This window comes from Podarcis cretensis, assembly GCF_951804945.1.
Source record: "Podarcis cretensis genome assembly, chromosome: 17".
Classification (NCBI taxonomy): Eukaryota; Metazoa; Chordata; class Lepidosauria; order Squamata; family Lacertidae; genus Podarcis; species Podarcis cretensis.
In genome coordinates, this window is record NC_137187.1 from 27,937,502 (window position 1) to 27,962,128 (window position 24,627).

The following is a 24,627-nucleotide window of genomic DNA, read 5'->3' on the forward strand; positions in this document are numbered from 1 at the left end:
AACTTACTGTGGTGTGGTGTATAAGTATTTGTGTCAGGCTTTTAAAAATAAATTGATATTCATTAAGTCCACACAAGGATTAAGCTTGATATCAAGCAAGAGAAAATTGTATCTTGATCCCACACTGCAAGTAAATGTGCTTGAGTAGTATATGTGCACCAATATAGTGCTTTGTTGTTAGGGAGCAAATAGTTGGTTCTAGGTTTTGGCAACTTCTTGGGGTGAGGTGCTCTCAATAGAGTGGAATGAGTCCTGTGAGGAGATATGTTGCAACACAGGGGGTTGGACTTGATCACCCTTGAGGTCCCTTCTAACTCTACAATTCTGTGATTCTCAATTTAGGTAAATAACGTATTTTCCCTCTCGGTATCATCAATAGTAAGGGATGCGGGTGGCGCTGTGCGTTAAACCACAGAGCCTAGGACTTGCCGATCAGAAGGTCGGTGGTTCAAATTCCTGTGATGGGTTGAGCTCCTGCTGCTTGGTCCCTGCTCCTGCCAACCTAGCAGTTTGAAAGCACGTCAAAGTGCAAGTAGATCAATAGATCTGGCGGGAAGGTAAACGGCGTTTCCGTGCGCTGCTCTGGTGCGCCAGAAGCGGCTTAGTCATGCTGGCCAGATGACCCAGAAGCTATACGCCGGCTCCCTCGGCCAATAAAGCGAGATGAGCGCCGCAACCCCAGAGTCGGCCACGACTGGACCTAATGGTCAGGGATCCCTTTACCTTTACTTTATCATCCATAGTACCATTTCATACATTTCTTTTTCTTTTTGTAGAGGGTTACCACAAAGAGTACAGTCAAGTTGGAAGTGTAGTCAGTTTACAAATGCATTTGTCCCCTTCAAGTTGCGCATTTTTAGGTGTATGCCTAAAGCATCTCAGTTGTACACCTCAAAATGCAACGTGTGAAGCAGTCCTAACTATTTGAGTACTCATTTTCAAGACCTTGTTCATGACCGTGCTATGCTATTCAGATGAGCATGCTGAACCAGCCGACGCTTACCTGTGTACTAAAAGGGTATTTTGTGCACACAGGTGTGAGTTTTGCATAGGCTGGTTTCTAAATAGACGTGTAGCAATTACATGCCATCTTGAAGGCTACCCTTTCTGGAGGAAGGAATGACCCTCTTCTTTATGGTCTGCTTAAGAAGACCCCGGGCCTCTTTCGATGAAGTCGAAAGCCTTCCTAAATATGTAAGGCGAGATCCTTTTTGCCTCCTACATGTTGCAGAGCAATAGGAAGCTCAACATAGCTTTTGGTGGGACAGAACCTTGTCTGCGTACATACTATACATTTGAAGCACATTTTTACTCCTCAGAGAATTCTGGCCACTGCAGTTTATTAAGGGTGGCTGGGAATTGTTACTCTATGAGGGTGCCGAGAATTCTTTGAGGAGTAAAATGTGCTTCAAATGTGTTTTAAAGGTAGAGTCTGTGCGCTGCCCTTCCCTAGTTTGCTTTTCCCCTCCTTCCCCCCAAAAAAGTATTTGATGGGTGGCCTTAATCTGGTTTGTTTTAGAGTGTTGCCACCCATGGAGCTGTGGGTGAGATCAAATATCCTTAACTTTGTGGTTCATGAGGCAGTAGTTTTCATTCAAGGGGAAAACAAAAAAAAAAATCTCATCAGCGCATGGTAAGCAACTAGACTTTGATTGCACTCGGATGGGCTTTCTCATTCCAGCTTTCGCATCCTCTTTTGCCTCGGTTACTCCCCCAATTTCTTTTTCTGTCACCATCCTGGCAAAACGATTTATGTAAAACAGCTGCTGCAATTTTCTTCTGAGAAAAGCAACCTTGCCTATAGTCGTGTCCCCCCCCCCCCATTCACCTTAAGAACGGGTTGAGGAAGTTTCTAGTATTAGCTATTTGAAGCGGAAGCTGCAAAATGAGAGAGAGAGAGAGAGAGAGAGAGAGAGAGAGAGAGAAGTGTTAGGGCCACCTATAGATTTTCAGAGGCCCAAGCTTCGAAACCCTTTGGCCCAAGTCCAGCATACCTGTGTATATTTATGTGTGATTATGAATGATACAGAGGCGCCATTGATAACACAAGGTCTGTGGCATATTATCTCCAAAATCTCCATGCCACAGCCACCCCTATGAGTGATATGGACTCTATACTTGGCTCCCACCCTCTGCTCCACAAGCATGATCTCATACAGACCTAAGTTCTTGCATATCCTCCAACACTTTCCCAATTAAAACAAGGACGACGGCAATTTCATTACAGTCATCCCTTGGTTTTCGAACAGCTTAGTTCACGAACAACTCAGGACTCGAATGTTGCAAACCCAGAAGTAGGTGTTCTGGTTTGCAAACTTTGTGAACGTCCAGCGCAGCTTCCGATTGGCTTGAGGACTCTTCTGCAGCCAATCGGAAGCTTCGCCTTGGTTTCAAACGGACTTCCAAAACGCATTCTATTCAAAAACCAGTACGACTGTACTGTACTTATATCCTGCCCATCTGACTGGGTTTCCCTAGCCACTCTAGGCAGTTTCCAACATGTATGAAAACATAATAAAACATGAAACATTTAAAATGCTTCCCTATACAGGGACTGCCTTCGGATGTCTTCTAAAGGTTGTGGAGTTACTTATCTCCTTGGTTGGGGGGGGGACGGACTCCATACCCTGAAACATTTTGACGATCAAAATAGAGATGTCCTAAGGAAAGTGGGACATTCCAGGATCAAATCAGACCCTGGGTGCATGGGCGCAGCCATGGGGGGGCAGGGGGGCATCAATCAATCAAGTAAATAAACAAAAATACTTTAACTAAATGACCAATTGCATCTCAGATAACTTGGTACTTCCCCCTCAATAACATAAAGCCTGTCCCCCTCCTAAAATAAATCCTGGCTATGCCTCCCCAGCTTCTGTAAATTTGGGATTTAAAAAAGTAAAGGTAAAGGGACCCCTGACCTTTAAGTCTAGTCGCGGACGACTCTGGGGTTGTGACGCTCATCTCGCTTTACAGGCCGAGGGAGCTGGCATTTGTCCGCAGGCAGTTTTTCCGGGTCATGTGGCCAGCAGGACTAAGCCGCTTCTGGCGAAACCAGAGCAGTGCACGGAAACGCTGTTGACCTTCCCACTGGAGTGGTACCTATTTATCTACTTGCACTAGTGTGCTTTCGAACTGCTAGGTGGGCAGGAGCAGGGATAGAACAATGGGAGCTCCCCCTATCGTGGGGATTCGAACCACCGACCTTCTGATTGGCAAACCCTGGGCTCTGCGGGATTAACTCTGGAAAATAGGGACACTTGGAGGGTCTCTTTCTGAGTGTACCCCCACCTATTTTTTATGCATTTCCCTCTCTCAAAAGGATCCCCCTGATCCCTATAATCTTGGGATTGGGTGCTTTTGCTTTGCATATACAGTGGTACCTTGGGTTAAGTATTTAATTCGTTCTGGAGGTCCGTTCTTAACCTGAAACTGTTCTTAACCTGAAGCACCACTTTAGCTAATGGGGCCTCCTGCTGCCGCCGTGCCACCGGAGCACGATTTCTGTTCTCATCCTGAAGCAAAGTTCTTAAGCTGAGGTACTATTTCTGGGTTAGCAGAGTCTGTAACCTGAAGCATATGTAACCTGAAGCATGTGTAACCCGAGGTACCACTGTATAACTGTTGTAGAAGCTTCCCCTGTTTTGCAAATGCCAGATATTCCCTCAGTTAAAACAGGAGACTATTGCTAGAGAAGCCTGGAACAGATGAAAATTTCTAAAGATGATGGATATGTAATACGCTACAAATGTTTTTAATACATAATAATGATTTTGTCCGGTTAGTGAGATGTGGGGATTTTCCCAGCTGCTTGGGAAGAAGCTGGGGCCCCCTTCTGAAGTTACATTTTCCTACTTTTCCTTTGGAACAGTATTAACAGACGTGGCCAGGAAAAGTCCCAAAATGTTTGGAGGTCCAGTCTTTACACTACTGGAACAGTTCGGTGAAAGACTTGCACCAAATATGCAAAGGGGCTGCATATGGGTTGAGTCACAGGCTCCTTCCCAGCTCCCAGTTTGCAAATATCTGCATCATTGTTGTTATTACCATCCTTTTCCTGGCTGCTTCCTTTTATGCTATTTCGAAACGCAAGTAGGCAAGATTAACGTTGGAATTGGCCCATGGGATGTGAAAGATGAGAGATCGCTGCTACTAGGTTCCTTGTGTGGTCTTGGAAAAGTCAACTAGACTCCCTGGATCTTAGTTGTCTGCTTGTCACTTGCAAAGTATGGTTTATCCCAATGATCTCTTGAGTTTGAATAAACTGCATTGCTGTTGTTTACACAGGCTTGCAATTACGCAGGATCACATAGGTGGCAGACACAGAATTCAGATAGTCAGCAAATCAGATAATGAAGAATTCAGGGTTAAACTAGAAATGGCATGCCTTTTTCTCCCAGTGTGTGGTGTTGCTGTTTTAAATGAAAAGCAGCCTAAGACATTCTTCAGGCAAAAGGAAGGAACATGAAGAGGCTGCTTAACCCTTTTCCTCCCTGCCATTTGTCAACTCACAATCTCACTCCCTTCCAGCTTCTTTCCAATTTGTGAATGTTTCCAGGGACAGTGCTTTTACCCTTCTTCATTCCTGGTGCTGAGGACCGGGTGGCGCTGTGGGTTAATGACAGAGCCTAGGACTTGCCGATCAGAAGGTCGGTGGTTCGAATCCCCGCAATGGGGTGAGCTCCCGTTGCTCGGTCCCTGCTCCTGCCAACCTAGCAGTTCGAAAGCACGTCAAAGTGCAAGTAGATAAATAGGTACCACTCCAACGGGAAGGTAAATGGCATTTCTGTGCACTGCTCTGGTTCGCTAGAAGTGGCTCAGTCATGCTGGTCACATGACCCAGAAGCTGTATGCCAGCTCCCTCAGCCAATAAAGCGAGATGAGCACCACAACCCCAGAGTCAGCCACTACTGGACCTAATGGTCAGGGGTCCCTTTACCTTTACCTTTATTCCTGGTGCTAAGCGGATATATCCTCAGGAATCACAAAACATTTTTTCCATAGAAAGGAAGGCATCACACATGCACCCCAGAAACCTGCTACCAATGTGTCCTCAACTGCACACAATAAAGTTTTTCAAGCTGGGGGGTCCTCAGAAATTTATCAGGTTCATCTATGAGAAAGTGTTAAATGGTAGAAAATCTTCCCTGAAAGGGTTTGTCTGGCATAATCATGCACAGTGTGAAGCTGCCTTTTAATGCTGTCCACATGCTAGGGGCACAAAATCTCAGTTCATACAGAGTTAACAGTGAGGAACAGTAGGACTTGCCTCCTGTTTTACGTGAGCTGTGTTTGCGCTTTAGTACAGTGGTGCCCCCGCAAGATTGCGGGGCTGGCAACGGGGAGAAGCAATCTTCTCCCCGCCGCCCCTTGCTTTAAACAGGTCCGGGGACAGAGGGGAAGGCGTGCGGCGCTTCCCCTCTGTCCCTGGACGGTCTCCATAGGAACGCATTGATTGATTTTCAATGCATTCCTATGGGAAACCGTGCTTCGCAAGACGAAAAACTCGCAAGAAGAAAAAACTTGCGGAACGAATTAATTTCGTCTTGCGAGGCACCACTGTACATGCCCCAGAATTCTCTGCAGCACACAGCAGTTCCTGTGTACGCAGAATTCTGCTGTTAGACAAGAAGGCATTGTAGAAAGATTTCCCTGGAAGCAGAAAGCATGAAATCCAGTAATCTGATTGCTAATTTTGCAGCAGCAAAAAAAAAAAAAAAGAATCAAAAATCAAATGTGCAGTTGTGACAGACCAAGAGCAGCAGGTATATTGTGCCATGAACTTTGGTAAAGAAAAATCTACTTCATCAGATGAAAGAAGGGAGGTTCTGGCCAGCTTCGAGCTCCTTTCTTTAGTGTCAACCAGATTTCAGATTTAATTCCTTTACCCAGAGGTCACCAAAGTGGCTCCAGGGATGCTGGTGGCGCTGTGCTCTAAACCACTGAGCCTCTTGGGCTTGCCGATCAGTAGGTTGGCAGTTCGAATCCCCACGATGGGGTGAGCTCCTGTTGCTCTGTCCCAGCTCCTGCCAACCTAGCAGTTCGAAAGCACGCCAGTGCAAGTAGATAAATAGGTATTGCCACGGCGGGAAGGTAAATGGCGTTTTCATGCCCTCTGGTTTCCGTCTCGGTGTTCTGTTGCACCAGAAGCGGTTTAGTCATGTTGGCCACATGACCTAGAAAGCTGTCTGTGGACAAAAGCTGGCTCCCTCGGCCTGAAAGCGAGATGAGCGCCGCAACCCCAGAGTCGCCTTTAACTGGACTTAACCGTCCAGGGGTCCTTTACCTTTTACCTTAAAGTGGCACCTTTAGGCACACCTGCACCATCTGCAGAGGCCTGCCCTGATGCCTGTAGGGTCTCATTCCCAACCTTTTCCTACTGATATTAGGTTTGGGAGAAGCCTGATGCTGCAGCCAAAAGAATAGGATGCTGTGTGTGTGTGTGTGTGTGTGTGTGTGTGTGTGTGTGTGATGCCCACAACAGTTTTTCTGGTTTGTAAATATGCCCATGGGCTCAGAAAAGTTGGCAACCCCTGCCTCATACAATATTAAGAGGCTCGAAGTTGAAGCAGTCAGTGGGGCTGCCATCTCAGAACAACCAACAGCGGCAGCATGGTTTTCAGCAAATGTTGGAGTCCTGCTTTGGGAGAAATTATTCAAAAGAATGTGTAGGTATTCGAAGTAGCATTGTCTATGAAAAACAAGAAGTTGTTAATGGGCTGTTTCCAGTAGTTCCCACAGGAGAGATCGTGATGCTACTTGCGCTGAAATCAGTGGAATTTGCTCCTTAAAAATTGGCAGCCCCCTAGTCTTCAACATTCACATGATAATGACATTTGAAAGAGGATTTCCCTAATCCAATATTTCGCTCCCCCTTGCATCAAATTTAGTCACATAGTTGGAGAAGCCTTGGCATATGAACATTCCAGGCTGGGAAGGGAGGAAACTTAGCTAAGGCAACCTCAGATATTTGGAGGCCCGGCAACAAATATATGCATGTTTTCTGGGGAAAGGTGAAATGGAAGAATGATGTGGAGCTTTGAGGTGAACGTATTGACCAAAATGATGGTTAGGCAGAGGACCGGCACAGGTGGAGGTAGTCATCAGGTCCTGGGGCTTGGGGACCATCCCTGCCTTGGGACCATTCCCTGCCTTGGTCACAGGGTTGTGAAGACTATGCCTTTGCACAGGAGTACTAGAGATTGCAATTAACGGGTGCTGTGAAGCTGCGGTGGGGAGGCTGCAAGGCACTGAGACATGCAGTAGGGCTTGAACAAGTCAACGTCGTTCACCTCTGCTTTGGAAGCCAATGCACACAGCAGTGTGTCGTATCAAGGTAGAACCTGAAAAGTTAATGTGTGCATAGTTTAAAAAACAGAAGGCTACAGATGCCTTATGCGGTTTGTTATTCCTGGATTTAAAAACTTGTTATTTAATTAAACAGAATCTGCAAAACTGGAATGTATGAGGCCTTGTAACTTGTCATTCTGCATATATATTTATTTAAATAGCTAGTGCTGAGTAATAGCATACTTGGCAAGGGATCTTAGACTTACATATTGGTCTGTCGCTGCAGGATACTTCTTCAGCCAGATGACTCCTTGCAAATTCTGGAGCCTGTCGAAGAAGACGTCGGATTCTATACCTGCAATGCAACGAATGCGTTGGGATCTGACTCTGTTTCCATTGCCGTCACGTTAGCAGGTAATATGTTCCTTGCAGTCATCACAGAAATACTTCCTTTTTCCTCTTATGTTTTTGAAAAGTTAAGCCCAAATGTGGAGCAGACCAGGCTCCGAGGTGCAAAGCCCTTGCAGATATTGTAAAGTTTCTACTCAGAGCAGCAGCAGTTGAAATGGTTTAGCAATGCTTTTGCACCCAGCAAAAAATTACACTTCCAGAGAAAATTCAGTATTCCTTTGCAATCCAGAGAAGAATTAAAAAACAAAGCCAAAAAAAGAGAAAAGGCTAAACCTGAGTCGTTGTAGGATGATTGCTGAAACGAGTAAGGAGATAATACAACAGCTTTTCTTTCTGACAGGGTTATTGTCTCTCACTCATGTGCATTCGGTGACATTAAAGCCTCAGTAAATTGCATGTCGAGATCCCCAAGCCACCCCAATAAATCACAATTCACACAGAACTTTTGTTTAAGGTATTTGGCATAATTTTGGTCACAACTTTATTAAAACACAAAAATTGTGAGTGGTTGCTTAGGCATTGGTTGCGGCTATCTGACCCCGCTTCGGGACAGACTGACATTTGCACGCCCACGAAAGTCAGAAAGGGAAAACATTTTGGGGAGAAAGATGGAGCTGGGTACCATACCCTCACCTCTCCCCAAATGCTCCCAGGGGCTCTTGTGTGGCCCTAGCCCCTTGACAGGGGTGCAGACAAAAGCATGGTGAGCCCCTGGATTCCTTTAATGGAAAACCCTTGCAGCAGCAGCATTGGAGGGGCAGGCACAGCCAATCCATACCCCTCCACCAACCAATTTTCTAAAACCAATGCCTAACCACAAGCTTACAAGTTGTGACGATTTGCTACGCAGTAGGCAAAAACCAAATGGCACCAGCCAATCTGCCAAATGGACAAAATTCCTACCGGGCCCCTGCCCCAAAAGCAGATGACCCCATGACAGGCATAGCAAGGTCAATACGAACAACCCTAAATATAGGGAGGGTGGGCAGGTAATCCGATGCGCGCAGCGAAAAGAGGAAGCTCAACGCTGCACAGGGAATATACAGTATACTTTTTGGCTGTCAGTCACAAAATGGCAACATCAAATTCCTCCCAACGACAAGGGGAGCCCAATCACAATGGTGGCCAGCTATCTGTACCCACCCAGCAACAGTGAGATGTCTTGCTAGACCCCACCGCAACACATGCTCTCCATGTAGGAGAACACGCTGTGCACCACAAGGTTTCAGGTGTGTGGGTATCTTTTTAAAAAGGTCACCTTCCCTCTGATATACAGCATGATGCTTATCTTGTTTGGATGTAATGCTAAACCATAGTTCACATTCCATTCCTGCTCCCTACGCCTCCCCACCTGCAAGGAGGGGATCAGAAGCAACTGCTTCGATGTAAACTTACAGCAGTTTGTTGTTTTCTTTGATGGAAACTGTGGTTAGGGCTATAGAGAGAGACTTGGAGGGCTGCCTTTGGCCCCAGGTCTGAGGTTTCCCAACCCAGGTTTTGTGTTATGTCCAAATGCTTGCTTCCTTCCTTCCTTCCTTCCTTCCTTCCTTTCTTTCTTTCTTTCTTTCTTTCTTTCTTTCTTTCTTACTTTCTCTCTCTCTCTCTCTCTCTCTCTCTCACTCTGCGTGCTTCGTGCCTACTTTTGGAATATTTACATTGAAAATCAGTACAGTTGTGTCTCCTTGAAAAACTAATGCAATTAGGAGAATGTAGACTCTCTTAAAAAACACTTCACTGTAATATAAAATACTGGAATAATTCATCTGTTATGGAACTCTCCTATCAACAATGGAATGGTATCAAAAATGGATTTAACATGGGAGTTTTCAGGCTTAGCATTTTGTGGCGGGACATAACAATCCATTCTGCAGAGAGCCTTTGCAGCCAGTTATGCTCCTGATGGGCAAGTTTCAAAGGCTATAAGTATAGAATACAGTTTTGGAAGAAAGCCTCTTCATTCAAGTCACAGTTTTCATCCAACGGAGGCTAATCAATCACTGTCTCCCGAAAAAGCTGAGAGAGAGGCATACACGAAACAGATAGATATGCCTTTGGGTTTTCAGCAACCAGCAATCATTTTTCTAATAAAATGCTCCATGTCTTGATTTCATTTTCTCATGCAAACAAATTAGCAAATGCAAGGCCCTCTGGATCATATTTTCAAGAGACAACACTACTTGAAGGAAGGTTCTGAATAGCCTCATCCATCAAGCAGGAGTTGAAAGTGCCCAGTCACTCAGCTGCTGGAAATCTGGACACCAAGTTGGAGATAATGAAAATGCAATTAACCAAAAGAAGGAGGAGGAAAAATAAACCGCACACATTTTCTTTCAAAAGTGGAGCCCAGAACTTTTCTGCAGAGGAAGTGGGTAAGCTTTGTGCAGTCTAAATGAAACACTCAGCCTCTTTGATTAATTTAGCACATGAGGGCCCAGAGAGAAAATGTGGTTCCATTTTTGGAGTAGTTTGCTACTTTTTATGGGCTGAGCAGCTGACAGATATTTAATCTAACGAAGAGATCGTGAAAGAAGAAGAAGAAACCACCAGGAAAAATTAAAAGCCCAATTGCCATTTGAGGTCTCTCTTTCCTCCTCCTTGATTTAGGAGTACCCTGTAAAACATCAGAACTTGGTGAACTTTCCGTGACTGAATGGAACATGTTTGTGCTTGGATATGCTGCTGTACGTTGATGTCTCAGGGACACTAGAGTCCTGCCCCTGTACAAAAAGTGCTACTGAAAGTGAATCTGCACAGCATCAGGGCTTCATGGCATCCTCTCAAAATACATGGATTAGCTTGCTGCCTATTCCACATGAGTCCGTTTCAGCTGTCAGGCCAGTTTATGGATTTTAATTCGCGGCAGCGGGATCTGCGGAGAGGCGGGAGGACAGGAACAAAACCAGATTTCAACCATTTTGGTTGCCGCCGCCAACTAAAGCACCCATAATTCTTCCTCCTTCTCCTCCCTCTTCCACCCATCCTTTCTTAGCCAGCTTTTCCCCTCTTAGTGCCACTGTTGATTTATAGCTGGATTAATTCATAGGCCTTGTAGGCTCCTGTTTTGGGCCCAAGCCCAAATCACACGACGGCATCCATTCTGTCTTCTGCTGGCCCATGAACAATCCCACTTCTGGGAGATAAGCATGCAGCCGGCCAGCACTGAGAAGCTCTCTCACAAGCATGAATGCCTTCGGAAGTGGGCTGGCCCCAATACAAGAAGATAACGTAAGCTAGATGGAGTCTCACTTGGGCTGGGGCGTTTTGAGCTCTTCCCTCTCCAGCAGCATGGAACATTTTCCGTGGTTCATCTGACTTTGCAGCCATTAACCCTTCAATGCACAAGTTAATTTCTCCAGCTTTCTGGGGCCCTACCCTGGAGACATGCAAATAATGGCACAAGGAGAATGAAACTTAACTTTATGGAGGAAGCCCTGAATGTGTATACAGATACTTGAGACATCAGGATTCTGGCAATAGTCAAGCAAATATCAGCTTCGGTTACATATTCGTTTATTGTTGCAACTGGCTTTCTATTTGTCTAGTTTTCTCTCCTGTTCAAGAGGATTTTTGACATTAATCTTAGAGAATAAAGACTTAGGTAGGATTTGACATTTGAATGAGCAGTTATCATGCTCCAGTTTACACACCACCATATTGTTTTCAATCGTATAAGAGCTGCCAAGATTCTTGGGGCATGTTTTGCTATGCCAGGGGCTACTGGTTCCATTTTTTTCCATTTCATTTCTTTTTGTCTTTTGCTGCCCCCAAAATTTTCTCTATACATCCTCTCTCCAAATTGTATGCTTCGAACTGTTTCCAAAATAGTGCTGCCTTTGCACACCTGTATCAATGCACATAGGCTGTTAGATGGGGAATGCATAGCTGTCAAGCATCCCTTATTTGGCGGGACAGTCCCTTATCCCAGCACCATGTCCCGCTGCTGTCCCTTATTGATGATGTCCCTTAAATTTCCCGGGTTTCAAAGGAAGCAGCTCCTCTCCCTCCCTCCCTGCCGGCCAGGGAGGAGGGAGGCTCCAACTGTGTTGCTTGGCTGCGTTGCTCACCCAATAAGAAGTCTAAGAACGACTGGGGGGTGGAGCTTGCATGCCTTGTGCTGATCAAATCGGCGGCGTTGCCTGGGGACTCGTCTTTGCTCAGCGCTTCCCAGCGGAGAGGTGACGGTGGTTTTCCTTGCTGCATCCCCTTTGCCAGGTTGCTGCGCTATGGGAACCACCACTTGAGGCTTCGTTTGGCTGCTGGTTGACTAAAATCCCTTATTTTGGCTGCTGATCCCTTATTTTTGAGGCTGCTGGTCCCTTATTTTCAAATCTTTAAGTTGACAGCTATGGGAATGTGGGGGAAAGAGATGACTTTGAGATGAAGTTTGCAGGTACATAAGGTTGTGCATGATCAGCAGCAATTCCTTCCAAAAGAGGAAGGGTCTAGTCTGAGTAGGCTACTTTGTACAAAGCAAGTCAAAACGTTTTACATGCCAAGACCTCATGACCCCACAGTTCCCTAGGGGAAATGAATAGCCACACAGGACAACAGCATTTTGGGTTTTTGGCTTAAATATGGTCACAACTTTATTGGTTACAGTAGAGAATGGTTTGGGATAGGCATTGGGTAAAACCGTTGCTATTCCACTCCAGCTCATCTGCTGGGAGTGCATCTAAGGGTAAACCACAACAGGCTGCAATTTAACAACTCCTGGGAGTGAGCCCAAGCATCCCCATTTGCTGGTTGGGCCTTCTGCCAGGGGAACACCCTGTCTAAGGGCTGATGGCATTGGCCAATAGCCAGCAGCCAAGCGATCCGGCCTGCCATTTGTCAGATCACTTGTGGGTCCGGGGCCTGGCCGCAACACTGCCCATCAGTGAGGGTGAGCAGACTTAAGGAAGAGAGAAAATTGAAGAAGAAAGTGACAGTTTGTAAGATGAAAGATATAGCAGAACATCTGAAGGCTTGCGACTCTTTAAAAAGATAAAGGTAAAGGACCCCTGACAGTTAAGTCCAGTCGCAAATGACTCTGGGGTTGCAGAGCTCATCTCGCTTTACTGACCGAAGGAGCCAATGTTTGTCTGCAGACAGCTTCCGGGTCATGTGGCCAGCAGGACTAAGCCGCTTCTGGACACCATGGTGGAAACTAGAGCGCACGGAAACACCGTTTACCTTCCCGCCAGAGCAGTACCTATTTATCTACTTGCACTTTGACGTGCTTTCGAACTGCTAGGTTGGCAGGAGTGGGGACCAAGCAATGGGAGCTCACCTCCTCGCAGGGATTCAAACTGCCAACCTTTCGATCAGCAAGCCCTAGGATCAGTGGTTTAGACCACAGCTTTAGCATAATACTAAATTTTGCAGGATGGGGGAAGAAGGAAATGGGAGTCCTAATCGAGGGCTGTCAGTGACAGCCAGGACACAAAATACAGACTGTGCCAATTCCTTGCGCTATTTTCTTGCTTTTTCCCTTATCTATTTAATAATCCGCAATCCCTTCTGCTTACAGGGAAGCCATTAATAAAGACATCAAGAGCTACACTTGTCAACAAGGAGTTGCCTACTGTCACTGTTGATATTGGGAGCACCGTGAAAACCATCCTGGGTGCAAACGTGACCATCAACTGCCAGGTTGCAGGTGAGAGGTTTCTGCTCTCTGTGTCCTCCCTCTGGCTCCTCTGCTCTGCCCCACCCCTTGATTTCTCCCCTTCCCAGCCCCACTGTTTCTCATATCTGCTTCAGTTATCCCTCCTGCTTCCTTCACCTCTCCCACTCTCAGCCCCTCCATCTCCCACCTGCTTTTTAGCCTTTTCCCCTCATCTTAATTTCTTGTCCTTCCAGCTTCATCCGTTTCTCCTATCTGGTCATCTGAGTTTAACAGAACGTGGTGGTCAAGAACTGGGTTATATGTGTGCATTTACCATTCCTCATTCTTCCCCATTCTCCTTCCTTCTGTGCAACTTTCTGTTTTGCAGGGGATGTGGGTTGTCGCTTAAAGGCGGGTTTCTCTCTCTTTTAAAAAAGGTTTTGTTTATACTTCTCCAAACTGTGAGATTCCCCCAAACATACAGGTATTGCCTTGTTGCTCAGTGGCTCTGTTTGGCTGCAAAGCTGTCATCGCGCCGGGACTGAGTTCGGCATTAGAAGGAGTGATGTAGTGCACAGCTGCTGCAATCCAGAGAGCCGTGTGTGCAGTCAAATCCCATGGCTAAGGATGGATGGCAAAGAACCACAAGCACTGTGGTTATGTCGCCAGCAGTCTGAAATTCTTGGCTGCTCTTGCGGTACTTACTCACTGGAACGCAGCCAGTGCGTGTAGATTAATTGGATAACAAACAACAAGTGCGAACAACATCCATTCCCATTCATGAGTAAAGGAGAATAATTGGCAAGTCAATGAGTGGAAGAAAATAACCAGGACACTTGATTATCCTCTTGGGCGGCAGGGAAGGGCAGATGGGGCTTAAGTCGTACTCAGTAGCCGCCTCACAGTGCTCAAGCCTAGCTACAACATGATAGGAGAGCCTTTTGGATTACGAAGGAGAAAGAAATCTAAGTGCTGGGCTGGACATGCTGCAGTTCATTACTGTAATCCAGTGTTTCCCAAGCTTGGGGTCTCCCGCTGTTTTGGACTACAACTCCCATCATCCCTAGCTGGCAAGACCAGTGGTCAAGGTTGTTGGGAATTGTAGTCTGAAATACAAGTTTGGGAAACACTGCTGTAATCAAATGGACTGGCTGGCCTAGGACAGGTGTGGACTTGAAACAGCCGATAGATTAATAGGAACAGTGTCCAGAATATCACCAGTAAGGAAAGGAACAGCTCATACCACTAAGAATCATATAGCTGGAAAGGATCATTTAGTCCAGAGTCATGTGGACTCAAGGCCACACGTAGCCATTGGCCTCATTTCATGTGGGTAGCAAGTAGGAATTAAAGAAAGCAGAAGTTTACATTCCAACCTATATTTGTCACAATTGGTGCTGTTTCCATTCTGCTGCAGTTCAGTGTCTAACAATAATAATAATAATAATAATAATTTATTTATGCCCCACCTATTTGGATGGGTTTCCCCAGCCACTCTGGGCGGCTCTGAACAGATTAAAAACAGAATAAAACATCAAACATTAAAAACTTCCCTAACCAGGGCTGCCTTCAGATGTCTTCTAAAGGTCAGATAGTTGTTTGTTTCTTTAACATCTAATGGGAGGGTGTTCCACAGGGCGGGCGCCACTACCGAAAAGGCCCTCTGCCTGGTTCCCTGTAACCTTACTTCTCACAGTGAGGGAACCACCAGAAGGCCCTCGTAGCTGGACCTCAGTGTTTGGGTTGAACAATGGGGGTGGAGACGCTCTTTCAGGTATACCATGCCATCTGGGGCTTTCAAGGTCAGCACTAACACTTTGAATTGTGCTTGGAAACATACTGGGAGCCAATTTAGGTCTTCCAAGACCGGTGTTATATGGTCTTGCTGGCCTGTTTACCTTGTCAAGTAAGTTATTTAATTAATTTGTGTAACTAAATTATAGAGAGAGTGAGGAAAGGAGTACTCTGCCCACTTTTGGCTCTGGCTAAGCTCATCACCTGCATGTGATCCCTAGCAGATTACTCATGTGGGAATGCGACCTTCAAGAGAGAAAAAATTTTCCCCGTCCCTGGTCTAACAGTTCCCTCATATTTGTCATGGCTATTGGCTAGAACAATAAACTTATGCACAGATGGTGAGAGTGTGCAGTGATCTCAGTAGGCCTACTTCCGAGTAGACATGGCTAGGATCACACTGCATGGAGGTCTGGCCCTGGGCACTGCCTCAGATGGGAGCCTGATGGGGGAGCCCAGTGGAAGCTGCTCTGAGCTCCCAAGAGGAAAAAAGAGCTAAAAGTCTAGCAAATAATGGTGTGGCGGAACAATGCTTAGGAAATGATATTTTTCTACTTGATGAGTAATACAGCCCATTGAAGGATAGTCCTTGAATTTTTTTTAAAAAAATTACTTCCACCTGTGCCATTTTGAATATACTCCCTGTTCCAGTTGGCTAGTAAAGTAAAGGGACCCCTGACCATTAGGTCCAGTCGTGGCCAACTCTGGGGTTGCGGCGCTCATCTCGCTTTATTGGCTGAGGGAGCCGGCATACAGCTTCCGGGTCATGTGGCCAGCATGACTAAGCCGCTTCTGGCGAACCAGAGCAGTGCACAGAAACGCCGTTTTCCTTCCCACCGGAGCGGTACCTATTTATCTACTTGCACTTTGACGTGCTTTCGAACTGCTAGGTTGGCAGGAGCTGGGAGCTCACCCCGTCGTGGGGATTCGAACCGCCAGCCTTCTGATTAGCAAGTCCTAGGCTCTGTGGTTTAACCCACAGAGCCACCCGCGTTCTAGTTGGCTACATGGCCCTTAATCTTCTCACTCTGAAGATTGCATGGCTTCTTATTAATGTTTCTCTCTCTCTCTCTCTCTCTCTTTAATGTCTTCTCCCTTTTCTAAGCCTTATTTCCATCAAGCACTGCAGGTGACAGATGCATAATGCAGTAAAAGAAAACACAAAACTTAGATTCGGGAAATGCTCTTGCTCCCCCTACTGCTGCTGCGATTGTATGGCGACTCTGTCGGCCTCTCTGCACCTGTGTCCTAAATTGCACATCTTGAAGTTTTTGCCAGATCGCCATGTTCTTGGTTTCATTGCCTATTTCTTTGGAATAAGGCTCACGTAAGGATAGGAAAGCTTAGGGGCTGCTCACTGCTGTTTCTTCTTTCTCTCTCGCCGCTTTCCCATGACATTTACTCCATGCAGGTGGGACATTTGGTTTCGATTCTTCTCTGTTCACCTTGAAGGCAGCAGCGGGCAACTCTTTTGTGCAGGTGATCAAAGTTATAGAAGCACTGAGCTATATTCCGTTCTGTTCTGAACACAGCTGCAGATTGCAGCAGAAACACTTTGCATCCAAATCCTTAAGCCCTTACTTTTATCCGAATGAAATTCCCCTTTGTTGTTTTGCAGAACCATGGATCAGAGTCATGATTTTAGGATTTGGTTTCACGTGAGCCCAGGCAGCACGCTAGCTCCAGAAAAGAAATGTGGATCTGGCGATTTGGTTTTCGTCCACCACTTGAAACTTGTACAGGCGTTGGAATTGAGATTAGAAGTGTGTATAACAGAACAGGGTGTACCTGGCTAGGGTAGCATTAGACTGAAGTATCGGATAATTGTCCACGCCTGCCTGAGCTCTGAGCTCTGTCTGTGTTTGGAGAAGATGCTGCAAATGTGCTCTTGATTCCGTCTCCCCATTATGTTATCATTCCCTCTAATATTGAACTTGGGGTGGTGGCGCCAATGACTTTATATGCAAAATGGCTTCATGGAGAATCAAGGGGGAGATCTCTGTATGTTTGGAGATACCCCCAAGATTTGCAGAATGTTGACTCCCTGGCAACTCCTGGCAGGGTTTGTCTGAAAGCCCGGAGTCAGTGTAGAAAGACCATGGTCCGACAGAATAAGGGAGTTTCCAATGTCATTATGTCCACATAGTAATTAGTCTGGATTACTGCAACAGGGACATGGGGGCAAGCCTTGAAGACAGTCAGTTTAACCAACTGATATCAATGGATATATTTTAATGATTAAAAATCAAGATGTTGTTATGTCCATATTATTGAAATGAATTATTTATTTGGATAGCCATGTTTTGAAATGATTTAGGATTCAGACCAGGCATCCCCAAAATTGGCCCTCCAGATGTTTTGGGACTACAACTCCCATCATCCCTAGTTAACAGGATGAGTGGTCAGGAATGATGGGAATTGTAGTCCCAAAACATCTGGAGGGCCGAGTTTGGGGGTGCCTGATTTAGACTGTTACTGTAATCATGTATTCTTCTTTCTTGCCGCCATGTTGTGAGCCATGTTGGACACACGTATGTGGGAAAGAGGGCATACAAACTGAAATAGCAATAAATATAAAATAAGGTGCCGCTGGTGCAGATTGTGGCTGCAAGAGTACTGAGAGCAGTGCCTCAAACTAGAATCATATTACACTCATTTTGAAGGAATTGCCTTCGCATTACTGGGCCCAGTTCAAGATACTGGTGTAGCCTTTCAAAGTACAGTGGTACCTCAGGTTAAGTACTTAATTTGTTCTGGAGGTCCGTTCTTAAACTGAAACTGTTCTTAACCTGAAGCACCACTTTAGCTAATGGGGCCTCCCGCTACTGCCATGCCGCGGGAGCCCAATTTCTGTTCTCATCCAGAAGCAAAGTTCTTAACCTGAAGCACTATTTCTGGGTTAGCGGAGTCTGTAACCTGAAGCGTATGTAACCTGAAGCATATGTAACCTGAGATACCATTGTACTGAATATCTTACCTGTGCTGACACCCCATCTGTGGAACTCACTTCCATTAGAGGTGCACCCACCTTGTTGATGAGTTTTCATAGACAACTTAAGACTTACTAAGATTTATTCACTTAGACTTTGGGGTGTTTGTACTGGCAATTGCTGCTTGGATATGATAACTTTAAACCAGGCTTCCTCAACCTCGGCCCTCCAGATGTTTTGAGACTACAATTCCCATCATCCCTGACCACTGGTCCTGCTAGCTAGGGATCATGGGAGTTGTAGGCCAAAAACATCTGGAGGGCTGAGGTTGAGGAAGCCTGCTTTAAACTCTGAGTTTTAATTTGCATGTTTTCGCATACTTTATTTTACTGATTTGTATTTAGCCTTCTTTTAAATACATTGTGAGCTGTGCTGTGATCCTTATCACTGAAGGATAATGTGTACATTGAATGAATGAATGAATGAATGAAGTACTTTTATTCTTATCAGAACAAGTTAATGTGTGTGAGATAGACTGGGATTTTGGCAAAAAAATTATATATAAAAATAACCAACATATGTAACATCAGCTTTTCTCAGCAACACCTTTGCAGAGTGTACAGAATGCAGATTCTCTCTCTCAGGATTTTATTTTAATATATTCTCTTAACAGGTGTGCCTGAAGCAGAACTCACCTGGTTCAGGAATAAAATCAAGCTGGCCCCTGGTCATTACCTGCAGGATGGGTCACTGCAGATTGAAAATGTTTCTCTCTCGGATCAAGGCTTATACTCCTGCAGGGCAGCTAACATTCGTGGGCAGATTACCGAAAGCACTCAGCTTCTTGTTCTGGGTAAGCTTAAATTTACACTGTCGTTTAAAGAGCTAACATTTCTTGTCAAGGTTTCTTCACATGTACTTCAGAGAGCAACACCAGTATTGCCATTATATGAAAGTGAGGGGTGCAGGGCCAAACCAGTCACGATATTCAAAGTCTTCTTCTTCTTCTTCTTTTCTTTGGCGATCCCTCGTAGCCGAGTAAGATTGTCTTCCATTAACATGGTTTTTTTTTTTTTTTTTTAATAATTTTTATTAATTTTCCACACAGATAATAAACAGCAATATAACACAATATAACTTCATACTCATCGGTTCATAACCTTTTTTCTTTGACTTCCCCATACCTCCCCATCCCTGCATCCTTGTTTAATAATTCTTTAGCAACCCTTAAGTCCATTGTCTTAATTCCTTTTCGTAAATATTTCTTAAGTTTTTTTTTTTGTTTACTGCTGCAATTCTTTACTTCTTACCCCCTGACATCTTAACATTCCTCAATTTTACAATTATTTTTGAGATATATTTTGAAATTCTTCCAGTCCTCTTCCACTGTCTCTTTCCCCTGGTCCCGGATTCTGCCCGTCATCTCGGCCAGTCCCATAAAGTCAATCACCTTTGTTTGCCATTCTTCCAGAGTAGGTAATTCTTGCGTCTTCCAATACTTTGCCAGTAGAATTCTTGCTGCTGTAGTGGCATACATAAAGAAAGTCCTATCCTTTCTTAACACCACTTGGCCCACCATACCCAAAAGGAAAGCCTCTGGTTTCTTAGGAAAAGTCCACTTAAGGACCTTCTTAATTTCATTATAGATCATTTCCCAGAAAGCTTTAACCTTTGGGCAGGTCCACCAAAGGTGGTAGAAAGTGCCTTCAGTCTCATTACATTTCCAACACTTATTATTAGGCAAATGATAAATCTTTGCTAGCTTGACTGGGGTCATGTACCACCGGTAGATCATTTTCATAATATTTTCTTTTAAAGCATTACATGCAGTAAATTTAATACCGGTGGTCCATAATTGTTCCCAGTCAGCAAACATGATATCATGACCTATATCTTGTGCCCATTTGATCATAGCTGATTTCACCGTTTCATCCTGTGTATTCCATTTTAACAGCAAGTTATACATTCTTGATAAATTCTTAGTATTGGGTTCCAACAATTCTGTTTCTAATTTTGACTTCTCTTTCTGAAATCCTATTTTCCTGTCCTGTTTAAACGTCTCATTTATCTGATAGTAATGCAACCAATCTCGAACCTTAGGTTTTAGTTTCTCATAACTCTGAAGTTTCACCCTTTCACCATCGTATTCTATGATCTCATGATATTTTGGCCATTTAGAATCCATATTAAGCTTTTTTACTTCCCTAGCTTCCATTGGTGACACCCACCTAGGGGTTTTACTTTCCAACAAATCTTTGTATCTAATCCAAACGTTGTACAATGCTTTCCTTACAATATGGTTTTTAAAACTTTTATACACCTTTACCTTGTCATACCATAAATATGCATGCCAACCAAAACTATTGTCATACCCTTCCAGATCCAAAATGTCAGTATTCTCAAGAAGTAGCCAGTGTTTCAACCAGCAGAAAGCTGCTGATTCATAATAAAGTCTTAAGTCCGGCAGTGCAAACCCCCCTCTATCCTTTGCATCAGTTAAAATCTTAAATTTAATTCTGGGCTTTTTGCCCTGCCAGACAAATTTTGATATGTCTTTCTGCCACTTCTTGAAACAGTCCATCTTGTCCACAATCTGCAACGTCTGGAATAAAAACAGCATTCTAGGCAATACATTCATCTTTATAGTAGCGATTCGGCCTAACAAGGAAAGTTTCAGCCTTGACCATATTTCCAGATCCTTTTTAACTTCTGACCAACATTTTTCATAATTATCCTTAAATAAGTTCACATTCTTGGATGTTAAGTTTACCCCCAGGTATTTTACCCTTTTTGTAATTTCCAAACCTGTTTCATTCTGAAAACTCTCTCTTTCTTCCATTGTTAAATTTTTTTCCAACACTTTCGTTTTTTGTCTATTCAATTTAAAACCTGCTACTCGACCAAATGTTTCAATTAGTTCTAATACTCTTTTAGTACTAGTGTCTGGCTGTTGCAAAGTCAATACTAGGTCATCTGCAAATGCTCTTAATTTATAATGTCTAACTCCGACCTGAACTCCTTTAACCAACTGGTCCTTTCTAATCATGTTTAACAAAACCTCCAGGACCGATATAAAAAGCAAAGGGGATATTGGGCAGCCCTGTCGTGTACCTTTTTCTATAGGTATTTCTTCTGTTACCACGTTATTTACAATTAATTTGGCCTTTTGTTGAGAGTATATTGCACCTATACCGTTTTCAAAACCTTGTCCTACCCCCATCCCTTGGAGATTCTTTTTCATAAAAGTCCAACAAATGTTGTCAAAGGCTTTCTCCGCGTCCACAAAAATCAAAACTGCTTTCCTATTAATGTCAACATCCAGCAGCTCCAAAATGTCTATAATGTTCCTCACATTGTCTGACATATGTCTACCTGGGAGAAAGCCTGTTTGGTCCTTATGAATCTCTTCTGCCAACACTCTTTTCAATCTTTTTGCCAAAATGTCTGCAAAAATTTTGTAATCCACATTGAGTAAAGATATAGGGCGGTAGTTTTTAACCTGGTTCTTCTCAGTCTCTGTTTTCGGTATAAGTGAGATGAAAGCCTCTTTCCACGATTCAGGTGCCTTTTTCCCCTTCAAAATTTCATTGCAAACTTCCTTCAATGGTTGTATCAGCCATTCTTTCAGCATTTTGTAGTATTTGGCCGTCAGGCCATCTGGTCCTGGTGATTTTCCCAATTTCATATTTTGAATGGCACCCTCTATTTCTTGTTCTGTTATTTCCTCGTTTAAGATCCTTTTACTTTGTTCTGAGATTTTTGGTAAACCGTATTTTCTGATGAATTCTTCTATTTCTTGCTCGTTGGTTGGCCCTTGTGCATACAATTTCTTAAAAAAGCTTTGAAAACAATTGTTGATCTCGTTGGGTTTGTGGATAATCTTTCCATCCATTTCTAAACTTGTTACCGTATTCATTTTCTGCCTTTTTTTCAATTGCCATGACAGAAGTTTCCCACATTTATCCGCTGATTCAAAAGTTTTTTGTCTCATTTGCTTTATCTTCCATTCTATTTGTTGGTTCATGAGTTCCATGTATTGCATCTGATGAAACTTTATTTCTCTCAAAATCTCATGAGACTTTGGTTTGGACCTCAACTTCTTCTCTCCTTCTTTTATTTTTTCTAAAATTTTTTCCTTCTTTTCATTTTGTTGCTTCCTCTTAATAGAATTTTGTTGAATCAGGAAACCTCGCATCACGGCTTTGCTTGCGTCCCAAATTATTCTTTTTTCCACATCTGTTTTCCTGTTGATCTCAAAGTAATCTTTTAATGTTTTAAGGGCCTTCTTATGGATCTCTTCGTCCTTGAATAGGGTGTCATTCATTCTCCATCTAAAGGAACCAGTTGTTGTTAGTTTCATCTCCATCTTGACCGCATTATGGTCGGAGCACGTTTTTGGGCAGATTTCTACTTTTTTTGTTCTTGACGCCAGACTACTAGAAATCCAAATTTGGTCTATTCTTGTCCATGTCATTTTTGCTTCTGAGAAGAAAGTTCCCTCTCTCTCTAAAGGATTCTTTGTTCTCCAAATGTCAATCAAGTCCATTGTTTCAGTCATTTTAAAAAAGATCCTTGGTAGTCTCCCTTCTTTCGAGATCACTTGTCTCTGTGCTTTGTCCATGTTTGTTGAGACAACTCCATTCATATCTCCCATCATTAGGATTTTATAATCTAAAAAGTCAACTAATGTCTCATGCAACTTCCTAAAAAATTCAGCCTTCCCTTCATTTGGGGCATAAACTCCCACAATTAATATCTTTTCTCCTTGAATTTGTATTTCAATTGCCAGGTATCTTCCTTGTTCATCTTTAAATATTAATTTTGGAGCCAACTTTTCCTTTGCGTAGATCACCACACCTCTTTTCTTTACTTTATCTGATGAGATAAATTCTTGACCGAGTCTCTTATTTATTAATAATTTCCTGTGTATCCTGGCAATATGGGTTTCTTGCAAACATATTATGTCTAATTGTTCTTTCTTCAAAATGTGAAAAACCTGTCTTCTTTTCCGAGGAAGGTTCAAACCATTACAGTTCCAACTAAGGAGTTGCAGAGACATTTTGTATTTAGGTAGCTGTTCCTCCAACTGCTCCAAGCTTCTGCTCTTCCTCCGATGGTGGTAGTGAAAGTCCAAATGACAAATTTGCTATATCGGGTGGTTCCCTCTCCTCCACGGTTCCTTTCTGCAGATCCTCCAGATACTTCTCTAGAAATAGTTCTTTGTCCTGAATTGTTTTTATTTTGATCTTCCTTCCATTGAAGTTAAAGGACAATCCTTGTGGAAACTCCCATCTGAATGGTATAGTGTTTTTCTTCAGCAGGTCTACTAAACTCTTGTAGTATGTTCTCACCTCTAAAATGTATTTAGGAATGTCCTTAAAAATCTGTATCTGACAATTTTGGATCACCAATGCCTTTTGATAATGCAAATTCAATATTCTATCTCTTTCTTCTTTTGATCTCAATGTAATTAGGCAGTCCCTTGGTTTTTTGTCCTGCCTTCTACCCAGTCGAAAGGCTGATATTATCTCAAGTTCCTCATCTTCCTCCCATTCCTCCTGCCAAAAAGTTATGATGTTCTCTGTGAGAAATTTCACAAGGTTGTCCCCTTCCCCTTCAGGCACCAGTCTAAATTTTAAATTCTTCTCTTTACGTTGAAGTTCCAGTAAGGAGAGGGCTGCATCATGCTCATTCACTTTTTTAATAATAGGCCCAAATTTTTCCCTTGTCTCTTCAGCCGTTATTTTTGCACTTTCTGCAATCTTTCGTGTCTCTGAACTTTCCTGAATTAATCTATTTATAGAATCTGTGTTCGATGCAACACTAGCCGTATTCACATCCAACCTTGTTGTCAACTCTGTTAATTTTTTAGAATTCTCTGTCGAAAGTTTTGTCAATGCTTCCAGGGATTGATTTATTTTAAGTAGAGCCTGAGTCATAGGATCCATAGAAGCTGGTGTTTTTTCCTGCACAGCTGCAGTTCCTGATATAGAGGCCCTTTTCTTGTGAGATTGTTTTGCTTTCTGCCTTGTTACTATCTCTTCTGTAGGGGCACTCATATCCTCAAGGTCGTTTTCACAGAGTTGATTCCCAAGTGGAAAATCCCACTGTTACTTTTTCAGGTGCAACAGTTTCAGATAGAGCCCTCTAGAGGGAGCATTCAATTGTATCCAAATGGCAGAGATAGAAGAAAACAAAGAAGCAAGGAAGTATAACAGTAGCCAAAAGTTTCCAATGTCCAAATTGTAATGTCTCTATTTTTCTATGTGGCCAAAATGCAGCAAAGTACATCTAAGGTCCGATAACTTTTTTGCAAACAAGTCCCCACTTCTCAAAGTTTGACAGTCCACGTCCCGGTGTCTTGTTTGGGCAGCCCGACCCCAGGGGATTTGGCAATGGAAGGTCTTAATTTTCCATTAATTTTCCAGCAGTTTAACAACGTTCCAATCCCTTCCCCCCTTCTCCTGCCAATCTGGGGGGAGGTTTTAAGTCCGATGTCAGTTTGACAGCTTAAAAAAATTAGAAAGGTTCCCTTTAAGTGCAGCTTGATTTTCGTTGCTTTATTCCTTCTGCAGTTCCGGGGAGGCAGACTTCCTTAATTTTTGCCTTTCCCGTTTT

At 43.7% G+C, this 24,627-nt stretch overlaps 1 protein-coding gene across 3 annotated transcripts in view; it reads left to right on the forward strand.

Annotated features, from left to right (window-relative positions):
• ADAMTSL1 (ADAMTS like 1) overlaps window positions 1-24,627 on the forward strand; it is a 496,501-nt gene that overhangs the window by 437,947 nt on the left and 33,927 nt on the right. For all 3 annotated transcript variants that reach the window (XM_079959104.1, XM_079959106.1, XM_079959105.1), the window contains 3 exons: window positions 7,574-7,701; window positions 13,208-13,336; window positions 18,683-18,862. In XM_079959104.1, coding sequence (XP_079815230.1) covers window positions 7,574-7,701; window positions 13,208-13,336; window positions 18,683-18,862 — 437 coding nt within the window. The remainder of the gene's footprint in view (window positions 1-7,573; window positions 7,702-13,207; window positions 13,337-18,682; window positions 18,863-24,627) is intronic.